The sequence below is a fragment of the Sylvia atricapilla genome, chromosome 4, assembly GCF_009819655.1.
Source record: "Sylvia atricapilla isolate bSylAtr1 chromosome 4, bSylAtr1.pri, whole genome shotgun sequence".
In the NCBI taxonomy this organism is placed as follows: Eukaryota; Metazoa; Chordata; class Aves; order Passeriformes; family Sylviidae; genus Sylvia; species Sylvia atricapilla.
The window spans coordinates 50,235,499-50,251,631 of NC_089143.1; the positions used below are offsets into that span (position 1 = coordinate 50,235,499).

At 37.6% G+C, this 16,133-nt stretch overlaps 1 protein-coding gene across 1 annotated transcript in view; it reads left to right on the forward strand.

Annotated features, from left to right (window-relative positions):
- Nucleotides 1-16,133, forward strand: part of PPP3CA (protein phosphatase 3 catalytic subunit alpha) — a 172,326-nt gene that overhangs the window by 132,914 nt on the left and 23,279 nt on the right. Inside the window, exons 6-8 of the mRNA XM_066317874.1 lie at nt 884-1,023; nt 7,405-7,482; nt 9,250-9,344. Coding sequence (XP_066173971.1) covers nt 884-1,023; nt 7,405-7,482; nt 9,250-9,344 — 313 coding nt within the window. The remainder of the gene's footprint in view (nt 1-883; nt 1,024-7,404; nt 7,483-9,249; nt 9,345-16,133) is intronic.

The window sequence follows — 16,133 nt, forward strand, 5'->3', positions numbered from 1 at the left end:
CAAAACCAATTTGTTCTTTTTTTTTTGTTCTTTTTTTTTTTTTTTTTTTTTTGAGGGGAGAAGATATCTACTAGCTACTGAATCATTGTTTGATCTTTCTGGTCAAAATAGAGAATATTTCAGACTGCAAGTCTTATTCACACACTGTCTTAACAGGGCTGTTCTTATATGAAAGAATTCTTGAGATAACACATGGTATTTTTATATTAAAGAATTCTTGAAGGAGAACACTGATTTTTATTATTCTGTTATTTTACTATATTTGATCTTGCTTGTGGCATGATTCTATGTCATTTGAAATTTTAAATACCCATAATAAGACCAGAAAGAGAAGTTTTTAGTTTCTTAATTAGGGTTGAGGTTATGGGAGCAGCAGGAATGTCAGGCCAAGATGCTGTAATGCAGAGATATTGCCTTGATATTTAGAGACAGTTTTTTTGTGAAAATGTAGAAAAATCTAAATGGGAACTTGCTTTGAAATAATTACTGTATTTTCTTGAGGTGCCCCACTTACATAAATGGAATGCTCTAAGGTTTCAAAAATCATGAAATACAGAAATACTATATTCTCCCTTGTCCACTGGAATGCTTGAAAAAAAGAGTAAAAAAGGCAAAAAAAAGCAAACAAAAAATTCATAGATTCAGAATTGGAATCCACTGTATGTCTTAATTTTCAGTTATATCTGTTCCTTTTATCCCCTGTCAATGTTTGCAAGGAGCATTTTGCTGCTACTCAAACTCCATTGCTTTAAAGCTGAAGAGCCCATTGCTATGAGTCTCTTGTTCACCTGCTCATGGGTTGAAATACTGTAATTTTGCTTCAATGTTTCTGTGATACATAGTTGAAAGAAGTTAGTATTTCTTTGTCTCCTATTTTTCTTAGTTAGATCGATTCAAGGAACCACCTGCATATGGACCTATGTGTGACATCCTGTGGTCAGACCCTTTGGAGGACTTTGGAAACGAGAAGACTCAGGAACACTTTACTCACAACACAGTCAGGGGGTGCTCGTACTTCTACAGGTGATTATTAGTACTTTGAATAGATTTCTGTTGGTGAACTGGTTCTGGTTTTGCAGTATAAATGTTTGCTTGAACTTTGTGTCACTGCTTAGGTAATTAGGCTTTTTTTTTTTTTTTCTGCAGGCTAGCCTTGTTTTCAGAAAAAATCATGCTTGCTTTATTTGAATCTCTTCTCTTATTCCACACTGGGAAAACTAAATCACTTAATTTCATTCACAAAAGCCTGTGTATTTTGCTTATTTCTGTTCTTGTAAGTTAGAGAATGAATGTGTGACTTTTAAAAAAGGGGTACATAACTGCATTTCTAGTTAGAAAATTAAAACTTAATTTCTGATGAAAGATGCCAGCATTGGAAAACTGATTACCTATTGTTCTGCAGGGTAAATAAAAAGTGTGATTTCCCCAAAAAAGGTACTTTTTTTTCTGTCAGTTTGATTAAAAAAAATTAATAATTCTTAAGAAGTTCAGTATTTGAAGAGCATTTGTTTAGTGGGACTTAGCAATATCTGAAATGCAGACAAGTGCCTGTAATATTCTTCCAGAAACATGTATCTGCCTTCTTCTGACAGTGTGGGGATTTCCAGGAATTTGGGCGCTTTTTTTTTAATTATGGTATTTATGAACAATATACAAGGACACCAGAGTAGCAAAACTAACAAGGGAGGAGGTTAAATTGCAAAATGAGCAATGTATTCAGTGAAATATTAATTTAAAAATTCCATTTTTGTTCAGGAGAAATGTGAAGATGCTGTTGAAATGTTAAGAGGTTGTTGAACTTTTTGAAGTGAAGCAGTTCTGCTTCAGCCCATGCTAGTTACACACAAATATAGGTTTTCTCAGCAAACTCAGAAGAAGGGAGGAATCCAGCTCTTTCACTTTTCTTAGAAAATCTTGCCTTGAACACTGTCTGTAGGTGTTTAGTAACATATCAAAAGTAAATCTATGGCTTCCACCAGCAACCAGGTGACAGAGCCGCTGGATTCAACCTCCTTGTCCAGTGACATTATCAGGAAGGTAGCAGAAGTTTGCTGTTCAGAAGTGAGATTTCCTGCTCCCTTCTTGGAGCTGTGGTTGCTGCAGGGTGGGGCCAGCTGAGAGCAGAGCAGTTTGCTCTGCAGCCTGGGCTGCTGGCACCTGCCTCCGGTGGGGACGGCCGATGGCTGCGCTGGGGTCTGTGACATCTGGGAGGTGCTCACTAGATGTGTTTGGGCACATCATGAAAGGGATGGCAGACTGCTGCAAGCAACTGATCAGTGCAGAAATAAGCTGGTGGGTAAAATTGTTGCTCATCCTCTGAGCAGCAGCAAATGCTGGAGTGTACCTGAGACTCCCAGGCACTGCACACATGGGGAGTAATAGTGTTTTCTCCTCATGAGTAGCCTGGCAGACATGGCTTGTCCTTAAAAACTGAGCTCCTTATATACTGGAAAAACTTCTAGATTTTAGGTTGGGTTGGTTTTTTTTCAGAGGTCTGCTCCATACAGTTGCCATAAGATTTCTTTAATATATATATCAGTTTCTTCCAAGAAATGTTTCAGACCTAGTCTGTGTCCTGATGCATATTCAGAAAAGTGCATGTTTTAGGAGAAGAGGAAATACTCAGAAGACAGCTAATTATCAGGTCATGTGTGAGGGACATGTTAATGATTCAGTTAGAAGGCTCGCTTGGAGTCACGTTATCTGAGATTATATAAAGGCAAGCCTTCCTTTTAAAAAGAAGTACCTGGTTGCCCTGGAAGATGACTAATTGCTTGCCTAATGATAATACCTGGTGTAAAATGTATCCATCAGTGTGGAATGTCTAATTTTCCTTGCCTTTTCTAGTTATTTTCTGAGTAAAGGAACAAATTACCCCAAACAGGCAGCTCAGCTTGTAAAGTAAGGACTGCATTATTCAGTCCTCCTTCAAAAATGCCTCTTAATAGAATGATTGTGTTTATTCTGCACTGAATAAGATTTCTTAAGTTTCTTCAGTCATTTCCAGGAAGGGAAGTGAAAAGATAGCGATGAAGGTCAGGAAGATTTCAGTGAAAGGATTTCTAGATTAAGATCAATTGCAGGAAATATTTGTAATAAATAACTTTTATTTATCAGAGATATTCATTATAATGATGAGTTGCAAGTTACTTTGCTCTGACTTTGTTATTTCCTACTACAAAAATGCTGTGAGGAAAATAACAGTAGTGTGGCTTTCTGACTGTGCATGCACCATATTAACTGGACCTTCCATCTCAGAAGTGCATGAAATCCTCTGTATTCAGCCAAAAGCCATTTGTGAAATGTTGGGCTGTTTCTGTGAGAAAGTTTGAAGACTGTAGCTTACAGTAGTCTGGCAAGCTTCTCACTGCGTCTCTTACATGATCACTCTCATACAGCCTATTGAATTTCAAACTGATCCAGCATTTCTTCAAGAAACGTCCTTTTATGTAAGAATTCTTGAAACTGCTGTGGCTAGTTGTAAAATGTCAGATCTTGAAACCATAGGCATAACCTGTCATTTGGAGATGTAAAGAATAGTCAGCCTGATTTTTAGAAGTGCTCTGAGTCAACAGTTAATGCACACCTTTAGCATCCAGCAGTGTTTTGTCCTGTGGATTCTCAAAACAGCACAATGCCAAAGTGAAATGTTAACTGTGGAATATCAGGAATTAATAAAAATATATTAAAATTAATGAAAATATATTAAAGTTTCTCTTAAAGAGAACAAAAGGTGATAGATTTCCCTAATCTGAAGTTTGAAATTGTATGTCCTTTGTAGTTGTGGTCATGTTTGATGCAATTTTGTCAAAAAGTAGAAATAATGGAGTGCTGTTTCTTTAAATTGTTCTTTTATTATGAGTTAAGCTTTTCTTTCTTCCATACCCAAAATAATGTTATGTTCAGAGTATATTATAAACAAGAGGGAAGTAATTTGTCCCAGAGTGATATTAGACCCACAGGCACACAGTTTTTCAGCTGATCCAGCCAGTAAAGATGTTTTCCTGTTTACCAGATTATCTAGTTCTTGCCTTGAATTTTTCTAGCAAATATTTATTTGTATTTAGCAATTTGTATGGATCTTGCCAATGACCCTTTGCACTTCTTTCATAAACTGGTGGTACAGTAACTCAGGCATTTTTATAAGAAACAAGTTGGACACTGGGGAAGAACTTATTCACTGAAGGGGTGGTCAGGCATTGGAATGACTGCCCAGAGGGGTGGTGGAATCACTCCCTGGAGGTGTTCAAGAGACATTTGCCAGTCTTGAATAGCAGTGAAATGATTCAACCTTACAGATAGTCTGGGGTGGAGTAATAATTTTGACCCTAAACTCATGATTTCAGTGGTGCGCTTGACATGCAAGATAAATTCATCAATATGCAAAGATTAAAGAAATGTCTGCTGAAAGCATTTGAAGACTTTAGTGTGTTTCAGCTCAGGGTGGGAGGCATAGCTGTATGGGGTTTTTTCTAATTTTTTTTTTTTTTAGTAATAGCATTTTAAACAGATTTTTGCCCACTTTTCTACTCCTCTTTCTCCCAGGCCAGAAGCTTTTTGCTGCCCTCATATGGTCTGCCCAGATGTACTGGTAAAATTGCTTGTGTGCTCCATCAGGCCTGGGAAAGCATCCAGTTTTAAAAGAATGACTCTGCAAAAAAAGATGTGTTTGTTTGTTCTAATCCCATGCAGTTCCCTGTTCCACTTCCAGTGCAGCTCTGCAGACAGCACAGCTAACAGCAAGCAAAAGCTGGTGGAGAGGGATGTTCTGAGAGTTGCTTAGGACAGCACAGCAGCAAAAGCATTTACCTTTGGAGACTCAAGTGCAAGGCCAATGGATTTTGCAGGAAACTATTTTATATGTGCATGTAATGTTACAGAAGCTTTTGGACTAAATTTGAATATTCTCTTTTGAAAGAAATGCTTGTGCCTCTCTTTTAATGGCATGATGGGGGACATGAAAAAAATTATGTTAATTCCATCTATTTTTTTTTTTCCGGTTATTGATGGAAAACCAGTTTGAAAACATTTGCCGTTTTGGTTCATGTTAGCAAAGAATTGCATGTCTTTTAAAACTGCCCAGAAGTAATCAGCGGTCATGCAAAAGAGACCTCAGAAGTAGTAAACTATGCATGAGGCACGTTAATGAAAGAAGATGCCCAAGTAGGGAATATCACAGTCAAGTACTCCATAGGGAATAACATCTCTCTAGCTTAGCAGAGGGCTGTTTTGTTTTCTCTGTGAGTCACCGCTCCTCCGTGATTCAGCATGATACATGAAGGCAGGAGGCTGGGTCACTCTGGAAAAGCCTGTTGCGTGGGGGATTTCTGTTTGTTTGTTTTCCCTCTTGGCCAACTGCTTTATTTCTGGCTCATCTGAATTACAGTCTGGACTCTGCAAAGCAGGGTAAGGAGGAGAGTGTTTCTGGAGGGGTAGCGCTCCAAAAAACTAGTAGGGAATTTGTTTGCAAGTGCATCGTTTTAATAATAAAGATTAGTAAAAAGATTTCCAAGCAGAAGTAATTTCTGTAAAAGTTTGTTTTGGTAACTTTTGGCATAATGTCTGTTTTGTTGGCTCTTTGTAGGGCTTCTTATTTTTACCTGCTTTTTAGGACATGTATTTTTTTGTTAAGGAATACTGTTTAATCTAAAGCAAACAGATACTAAAGAAATGCTGGATACCATATGTAATAGCTGCAAATGATGGAAAGTGTGCTTCTCCCCCAGCCTCTACTTCAACAAGAAGCTCAAGAAAAATGCCTGCAAGTTGCTTTGCCATTTTCAAAATAAATACCCACATAGGCCACTTGTGGGTTGTGGTGGTCTGGGTAATAGGGCAGCTGGCACATTGAAGGTCCTATGCTATTCACTTGTGAGAAGAGAAGGCAGGCAGGTTCTTTTTTTGTAAATTTGCATGGAGCACTGCATGGCATGTCTGCCTTTGTAGGTGTGGCCCCTGTAGAATCAGCCAAATTTTGCTAGCAGAGGTCTTATTTTCCACAGATTTATGAAGAACAAGATAATTAAGCAATAAAAAAACCGCCACCACTTTTGTACTTGAAATGGAAAGAAGAACCCATCATATCTATTTAGGAGCATTTTTTACCTCTTCATTGTATCTTCTTTAAAAGCAGTACTTAACACTGGATGAAAAGAATACTATGGAGGGAAAAAATGTAATAGCCTAGACATTTTGAACAGCTGCACTGATAATGAACATAATCAACTGTCTCTCAGATTTTCCTGATAGATCTCAGTTTTCAGAAGTTAATGTAAAAATTTCTAAACAAAATGTACCATAAGTCTACATTTAGTCACAATTAATTGTGAAAAGAAATGTATGCAAATCATTTCTCATTTGCCGGTGGTTTGAATGGCAGCCTGTCAGCATTTGAGATCACTGCAGTTGCCAAAACGATACCCCACGTAATTTGGGAATTTAAATTGTTTTATAATGGCAATCTTTTTAGGCAATGCCAAATACCAGACCTGCATCTGAGAATTCATGTGCTAGGTGGCTCAAGTCCAGAAACAGCAATATAGCATTCCACTGGGTTTGTAGCTTCTAGCTACAAATGACATTTCACCCTCAAAATACCCAGGAAGGTTTGGAAGCAAGTAGTATAATTTCTCTTGGATAAACTAAAGGAAGATAATGCATTAGACTGGGGGAAGGGGTGTGTAAGTTTTCATCTTTTTCATGTATGAAATTAGAAACTGATGGAGCTGTTAACTAATTGCAAGTGGGCTCTTAAGGTGGTCCATTAAATCATGCCTGGGACAGCAGTTTTTTGTATAAAGTATAGTTGAGATTTTTTTTTTTTTTTAATCTTGCTCAGTATGTTTAGCACAGATATATTCAGTGAGCACATTTTTGGAGTTTCAGAAGTCACAGGATTTTAAGGGGAAAGATAATTTGTTCATCAAGGAGATAAAGTTCAGGAAGGTAAACATACTCAGTTTGAAGATTGATTTGCCTTTCTTCTTTCTGTCTTTCCCTCTCTTTCCGCTTAACCACCCTATTTTCTGGTGTCCACAAGCAGCCAGTGCATACGGTAGTCAGTGAGTGAAGTTTTCTGTTATGTGCAATGGTTGTATTACCTTTTGCTCTTTTGGAATACATTAAATCTTAGAATAATAAAAGAAAGTACCTTTTTTTTCTCACAAGCCATAAGCTAATTGTTGTTATGTAATGAATTGCAGTTTCTAGCATTCCTTACCAAGCAGTTATGGGATGGGATTAAAAAAGACTGCTGGTGATGTTGTTCTCTACTGAAATCTGCCTGCAGAGCAGATGCTGATTTCATGAACGATGCATGTTTTATGACACATTTTTTGAAAGCTAGAGCTCTGTGTGCTGCTTCTGATAATGGCATAACAGGTGCTATTACTTTTTTTCCAACAGTTACCCTGCTGTATGTGAATTCCTACAGCACAATAACTTGTTATCCATACTTCGAGCTCATGAAGCCCAGGACGCTGGGTAAGTATGTGTGGGGAGGGGGCAATAATAATGCTTATGTATAATGGCCTGCCATTCCCAAATAGAGCACAGAAAGATGAATGAAGAGCAGATGAATGACAGTGAACTGGAAAATATAAGTTGCATCAGTTCTCACTTTTTACTAATGCTACAAAAATACACACTGGCATTATAATGTCTTTTACATGATTATTAGTGAGTTACAAGGTTTAATGAATCATTATATATGCCATTTACTTAGCCTTAGTGATTTAAGTGATACAAAATGACCGAATTTTTTTGATTCCAGACAGTGCCAGACATGGAAAGAAAAACAAATTCATTTCAGAAAAAGGTTTGCAAATACACCAGAGTCTTTTGACGCACTGGTTGCTATGATGCCAGAGAAGTGGTTTAGCTCATAAAGGCCAGAACTGCCATCTTTTAGGACTTTGTCAGATACCTCAAACTTTTGGGACTACTGGTTTTATACTTCATTAAAAAAAAATTGTAGAACTCATTAGGCACATAAATTTTTCTGCAGGAGTACTGTTAATGAATTCAGGAAGTCTAGGCCACTGTATGCAAAACCATTCCAGGTGGTGCTGATGGTTCCCCATGAAACTATTGTCATTATAAAGGTAGAATTTCTTGTGCTGCTTTAAAAAATTACTTTAAAAAATCTTCTCATTTAAAATGTACCATGCTTATGAGATATTAATGAAGCATTGGGATCTGAATAAATAGCTTTGCATATCATGCATAATTTATTATTATTGTGTTTGTTTGGAGGTAGAAACTTTACCCAACTTGAATAGCAATAAAAGATAAATTAGCGGCATTGCCGAAATAAGGTCAATATTCACTATGCATATAAAAAGCTATTTTGAATGTTTGAATTGTCATGACTTCAAAATGGTAATGCAATTAAAAGCGAACTACTACTATGCTAGAAATACCTAGCATGAGATACACAAGGGTAATGAAATTTCATTTCTCTTGTTTTGCTTTCCAATAAAGGGTGAAAAAAAATTTGTGGAAGAGATTGCATTGAAACTATACAGCAGTTTCAGTGCAAAATTCTTAGGTTTCTTATAGACGAGACTAAAGAGCAGTGTTTGGTGTACTTGTGTCCCAGTACTGTTTGGTTGCTTTCTTTCCAACAACTTGCAGGTTTAATGCTTGACTGATTATTTGTTAGTCCAATAAGCCTTTTAATTTTCATGAGGCAGTAAAGTTAGGTAGCAAAAACATGCAGACACTGACAGACTGGTGAATAGAGTGGATAAGATTAGACATAGCACTGAAGGGATCAGATGCCCTGTTTCCCCTTCCCTTCTCCCACCTTCCATGTTCCCTGGCCTTGCCATTGCTTCCATGCCTGAGAGGGCAGGCAGCAAGAGGGTCGTGGAGGACACACACTTCCCTTCTGAAGGCAGGACCCTGCCAAGGCATCTGCTGATGGTTGCTTCATTTCACCCGCAGTCCCGCAGAGGGAAAGTCTGGGAATGTCCTGGGCACAACAAAACCCACCTCTGGCTCACTGAATTTCAGAGACACAACTTTCAAGCATGGAGCCCTGGTCATGTCAAATGGTTCAAATGAGAAAGTCTGCAGGAAATACTTCTTTCCTGTGGCTTTTAAATAGCTCGTAGGCGTGTTTTTCGGTCTTGGCATTTGTTAACAGTGAGAGCACTAATGTACTAGGTGTTTTTTGCACTGTATGTAGTCAGTGACAAATATACATTCAACACTGGGTAGTAATTGGTATCTTCTCTTTCTTCTTAGGTATCGTATGTACAGGAAAAGCCAAACAACAGGCTTCCCTTCACTAATTACAATTTTTTCAGCACCAAACTATCTAGATGTATACAATAACAAAGGTAAGAATTCAATTCCTGTTAATGTACGGTAGACCATACTTCTGTTTACTCAAATATATTAATGCCTTTTCATTCCTTTATTTATCAGTTTGTGCCCATTCCACTTATTATATAATACAAACCTAATTAAAATCGTTACAGGCAGATGTATGCTTTGAACATAACTGTGTATTTTAATACGCCTTAGGATATTTCTGTATTTTGACTGCAAGTTATTAAGTAAATGTTACATGGGAAGCAAAACTTAAAACAGCTCTATTAACTAAGAGAAGTGTACTAAGAAATGCTCTGGGTGAGATGTTTAGAGCCCAGTGTTCCTTATAATTAATTAGCTGTTCCTTGCTTCTTTCCAATAAAATTATTGGAGTTGGTATGTGGAAACTGTTTAGCCAGTTAAACCTCGACAGATCATGAGTGGATAAAGCGTAAGATGGATGCCTGAGTTCCTCTCCATTTTGTATTTTTTAATCCTTGGCCACTGAAGTGTAGAAAATGAAATATAAATAGTCAAAAAAAAAAAAGCTTACTACAGAAGTAAGAGTCACTAGTCACTGTATAAAGGCTCCACTGAATACAAGTCTTTGCAGCTTCTCTGAATTTATTCATTTAATGCATTTCTAGAAATCCATAAAGAACTGGAAAAAAGAATCATGTTTCTAAAAATAAAGTTTTCTAATAAACCTGTCCTCCTATATCTTGAAATGAGCAGTATTGTTTATTTTCTCCTAGTCCTCATATGATAAAATTATTTTGTTCTTCTGTGAACAAAGTAAAATAATTTTCAATTATATTCTTGAAAGTTGCTCCCTTGCAAAGAGATCAGCTTCTCTTGAGAAGGGATATTTTTAATCTGGATGCTTGTTTGCAGAGGAAGCAAGCAATTCTTAATTTTAAACTTGGAAAAGAAAGCTTCTTGGGGCATCATTTTGCATTATAAAATTTATAATGTAAAAGCTTTTATGAACCGTATGCAAGGGAAGGAAACACTTCACTGGTAGAAAACGAGGCTTCATTTTCTCAATATGCTTCAGTACGTTAACTTGTGGAAAATTTAGTATGTTACTCTGCAAAACCATGCAAGCAGAACTGTCAGTAGCTACTTTTGTAAAAGTTAATGATGTAGGGACTCTGTTGGCAACCTAAGAAGTGCAGGATGAAATAAGGAATGTGTTCATTTTCTTGGTAGGGTCATTGCCATTGGTGGAGAAGTGTGTTTACTCTCCCGGTTGGCTGCTTTGGGTCAAAGGCTGAGTGATCACAAGTCCATAAAAGGAAGGTGGTAGAAAGTGTTCACCTTTTGTTTCTTAGGCATGGAAATGGTTCTGCGCAATGAAGGCAATGGGTGAATTATGTGCAACTTTGTCTTGAAGGCAAATGTTAAATGGAAAGCAATAATTTACAATGTTCAAAACCTTGAATTTGAAACCAGAGTTTGAGTGGTAATGAGAAGTGCCTCTCTATTATCTCCATTTCCAAAGAGAGGGTCATTTCCCTTGTTCCAGGGTGTTCCACTGTAGAAGGCAGGTCTTACAGGTGGTGGAAAGCCTATTTTGATGGAAAGCTGTACACCATTTGCTGAGAGGTGCTGGTTATTTGTGGCCACAGCTGGAGTTGGTGTGCACTGCTGGCGATACCTGCTCAGAGTGAGCTCAGGCAAATCAGCACTGATGGGACATCAGCAGCAGTGTGCCACTGCTTAATATATGACTTGCTGTAAATTCAGAGGCTGACCTTTAGCAACTTTGTAATGGATCTCCATTGAGTTTATCTGCCTCCTATTCTCTCATTAGAAGTTTTGACGCATTATTTCACGTGACTGATTGCACTGGCTCTTGGCATTTAAAGTACATCATGCATAGTTTCTCATGCTGCGTTGCTCATACATCTTTATCTGGGTAGTCTCTGGATGCTTGCTTCCCTCTTCAAGGAAAAAACCCACTATCATATAGAGTGAGTCCAAAACATGGCTTCTTGTGGGCTTCCTTGGTTTGCAGCAAATTAATTAACTGAGGGCACAGTTTCTGATTTCAGGGAAGAAAAGGAAAAGGAAGGTATTTCCATCTAGAGGTGTTTTCAGGGCAGTTGCTCTAGCAGACTTATGCACTGGTGCAGAACCTGATTGATTTTTACAGGTCATTTGGAGGTTTGGTTACTGTCAGTCCTTGGAGAAGGAGTTCCTCTCCTACTAGTAAGTGCCTTCCTGTCTAGTATGCCTTCTCAGTGTTCCTCTGGTTGTCAGCCAACAAAGTCACCCTGAATAAATTCCTGAGAGGCTCCAGCACATGAAATGGATCATTTTTACATGCACTATTGTCTCTATTGTCTTTTATTTTTTTATATATATATATTTTTTTTTTTTTCAAAAGCTCCAGGAGGCTAAGAATGCTCATTTTCTACCCCAAGTTGATAGTTCGTACCCCTATTAAAGCAGATGTAGCTTCTTGAGCTTCTTCAAAGCACTTCAGGAGTAGACCTGTTTGCCAACTTTATCCAGGGGCTCCTTCAGTCCCTGCTGGAGAGCAGCCATGGGATCGGATCTGGGGTCAGATATGTCCTCAAACAGCAGTGAGGAGGCAACGATCTCAGTACAAAAGGTTTGACAGGAGCAGCTGCAGATAAGCTACCCAAACAATCGCATGTTCAGTGTATCTGCTGTTAATAATGCTGCCATGGAGCCTCTGCATGGGCTGTCTCACAGTGCTGACCCACCATGGGAGCCTCTTCTGGCTTTGTGCTGCTGGATTCTGGCACCAAAGGGAGTTTTCTGTGTCTCTCTGGTTCCTGGCTGTTGCCTCGTGCAGTGCAGTGTGTGTTACTCGTGCACCACGTGGCTGCGGGTCCTGTCACAGCCCCAGGCCACACACGCAGAGCTTCGGGTGCCAAAGTGAGGTTTTTCAATTAGGAGGCTCCTGTCAGGGCTTCCTTCTGTAGTTAATGGAGACAGGAGAGAGGCTTTCAGGGGATGATTCGGAGACTCAGAAACTGCCTCAATATTGGGAGCCTCCTTTTTCCATTATTATCCTCCATTACTGTTATTAATTCCTTCCACATTCATTACAATGGAGAATATTGGCAAAGAGAAGGAATTTTTATATGTTTTTTGGCAATGTCTAGGCTACTGTTCAGTGTCTCCGTAGTTTTCTCAAACATTTCTACTTTCATTTATTTTATTAAAAGGCATAAAGATACTTTAAGATTATTATTAATACTTGTTATAAGAAACACCAGTGCATTGGTGATTCTTTTAGGACTACTGCTTCTGGAGGGAAAGCTTGTGCAAGAAGAGAAGTGTTAATTGAATTGTGGTGTAGTTACCCGTGACTTCAGGGCCTCAGAGATTATCTGTGCTGATCAAGAAACTCTGAGAAAGTTGTGTATGTACAAATTTACCCCTGGATTCTGAGATACTCATAACTAGGATAAATCCTCAATAACAACAGAATAAGAGGGTGCCAAAAGATACCTTGTGCTGTGATCTGGCCCTGTATCATGTCTAAACTTTCATTCCTGTATTCGGTATTTCTTAATGCCTTAATTAGGGCTTGCTAATTGCTGTAATGCTGTTTATGCACACCCCCCAAAAAATTTTAAAAAATCAAGTGGGAGATTCTACAGAGGCAGAAAAGTTACTTGTAAAATGCTGGTAATATTGGCTTTTTCATGTCTGGTTGTCGCTTCAGTAAGTGTGTGCTTTTTGGCTGAGTGAGCCATTTTAACTTGCTATTTAAAGACAGACTGTTAAGACAGACTGTTATCTTTTGAACACTTTTAAAAGACTAGGTTTTGTAATGGAGGGACAACCACCAGAGAATCCAGAGTTATCAAAAAAATCCCCAGCGTGAAGTTTTTTCCAACGTGCTGCAACATACCTGTGTTGTTTCTGAAAGGAAAAGCAGGAAAAGAAAGTATGCAGGAGAGTTTGGGATAATAGAAAAATGAAAACCATCTGTAAATCTGTACACCTGTTAATGTACATAAGAAATATGTTAGTGAAGTGTGTGTAAAGTATCAGCATGAAGTGTACCATGGATACACATGAAGAAATGTACCTGATCCAGATAATGGGAAAATTATTTTCACCTGGAAAAAGAGTAGTATACCTGGAAGACAGGGATGAACTGAGAGAAATATTAGCACTTTGAGGGGAAGAAAAGAAATGTAACCTCTGTTTGCCCTATCAGTTTCTTTAATGCCTTATCTCCGCTGCTGTAATGAGTTCTTGTCACAGAAACAAAAGATTTTAGAGAAGAGTTGTCAGGGTATCTATCTCATTGCTGATGCAGAGAAGTTTGCCAAAAGTGATTTTTGCAGTCTATTGATAAAATCTTTAATGTTACTCCGCTGTTTCTTTGCAAGATGCAGTTGCACATGTAAAATAAAAATCTTCAAAACTTTATAAGGAAAGATGTTTCCTAGATGTTACCTGCAATTATCTTCACTTCTGTATTGGATTATTTAGACAATTGCTTTGTATAGTAAATAATTTTTGTCCTTTGATAATATTCAAACTCCTTGAGCATTTTACTATCCCTTATCCCTGACCTGACTTGGGCAGAAAATGCTGTGGTTACTTAGCAACTCTTCTTGAGAAGGCACTGTTCCCAGTTGCACAGTTAATGCTGAAGTTAATTTGGCATTAAATCAGAAATTGAAATTCTTTCTTAGGTTAGAAGAATCTGAGGGATTTTTCACTGATTCGTTTTCTAAATGCAGGATGAGTTTTCTGAAAGAAAATTACAAGAAAATCAGTTAAATTGTTTGCTAAAAATATTTTTAGGTTGTTCATCTAACAATATTCTGGGCTAGTATTTCTACTAAGCTCCTTTTTTTTTTCCTCTGATTATTTTTTACTGATGGAAATGTTATTGATTAATTTACACTGAAAAATGATTCATCAGCTCATAAAGCAGGATATGTAATGTCTTTGAGTAATTCTGAACGATCTGTCACACAGTTTAATGTTGTTCACATTGCTTCAGGCCTTAACCTACCTCCAAATATATAATCTTTGAAAGCGCCATTTGAGATGCCAGAAGGTCTGAGACATCCACTCAGATCTGACAGGTGTGACACAGTTGTTCCAAACTAACCCTGGAAAGATTAGAAGGGCTGTCTCCATTTCTAGGCAAAGAAGGGAGGTTTTTTACCTGCACAGTTTCCAACACCCATATTTCAAGCCCTAGGGCAGCTATGTTAAATGCCTCAAGCTAAACCGTACAAATGCCCTTTGCCTGCTGCATTAATGTTTCATTTCACCCTGATGTGATTTCAGCATCCAGTATCTCAGTTTACTATCATTGGGAAGAAGTGTAATGTCATTTGGGCTATCTGCACATCTTCACTTTACAAAACACTAGCTTTAAAAACTTACTTACAACAGCAAGTATCAAAATTAGGTTACAATGTGTATGTCTGTTAAGAATAATAAAGTAAGATTCTCGCTCTGGTTGGAGATTATGGATGATAATGGCTGGTGGCTTGGTCTGCTAGCATCTGTCTGAGTATATGTTTGGAAAGAAAAGTATTGAGGTTGCAGCTGGGAATAATAGGCAAATGTTGGAGAGAATCAGGTTTTCCTCTCTGATGGGTTTTATAACCAAAGGAACCCATCCCACTTCTGTCTCCTCCATCAGTGACTGTGTGACCTCCACTCTTAAAACCTTCCAAAGCTGTGTAGTCTTTCAGGGCTGCTGGTTCTCCTTTACCACCTTAGGCATCAAGCTAATGTGGACTAGGGAATAAAGCAGAGGTGAAACCCCCAATCTTTTTCTGAGCCAACAGAGAGGAAAAATAAAGCTGTGACCAAAAGAAAGCACAGGGGCAGATAAGCTTGAGAAAACTCCTGCTGTTATCTGAGAAGCATTTTCTACTTGGTTCAGAGGAGGTTTTCCTCTTTTGACTACTAAATAGTGATCAGAACTGTACAATCATAACAAGAGCTGACTTGCTTAATGTTAAATATCATCTTCATTACTTACCTAATAAAAATACTTTGTGTGCATTGTGCTTGTAAATTACAGATTTTTAATTTTAAATGCCAAAAAGTATTTGTGATACTGGTAACTGCCCTACTTTATTTTATTAAGAGGGAAGTTATTTTACGAGACCTCTCTGTTATTACCCTGCTTTATTGGATAAAGTTATTTTGAAGTAATTTGTTGAGGATATATACAGGTCATTTACAGGGAAGAATTTTTTAAAGTACTGTTATCAGAACTTTGTTTTGTAAGATATTCAGGTATATAAATAAGGTGGTGTGAGGATATTTTTATTATAGTAATCTTAATTTATCTTCCCTTAGAAGAAGACCCAGCTAAAGCCATTTTTATTTAATTTTACATTTTGCAACTGTTCTGCATACAATTCAGGCTTTTTCAGAGGCTAGTTTTAAAAGTTCCATGTAAAAATGATTTTTTATTCAAATTTTACAGAATTTAGAAATAGACTTAATAGATAAATTGAAGAAGTAGTGGGGAGGGGAGCTACCTCAGCTCACTAAGATGATAAATTTGAAGTTTTAGTCCTTCTAAATGAATCTTTGCAACCATTAAATGGTCCTTTTTGTGTGGTTTTGACTCATTTTTTCTGTAAAGCCACAAACTATTTATTTTTTATTATGCAATTGTGTCACTTTAATAGAAGAAGAATGAATTTCTATCTGCTGCATGTGATTTCAGCCAAAAACTGTTGGAAATATTCAGAGCATTGACACTACTTTTCTCATTTTTGCTAATAGCAGTATTAAGCCATTATTTTCTTCTACTGGGCAGCAGAATGACTGTCAGTTGT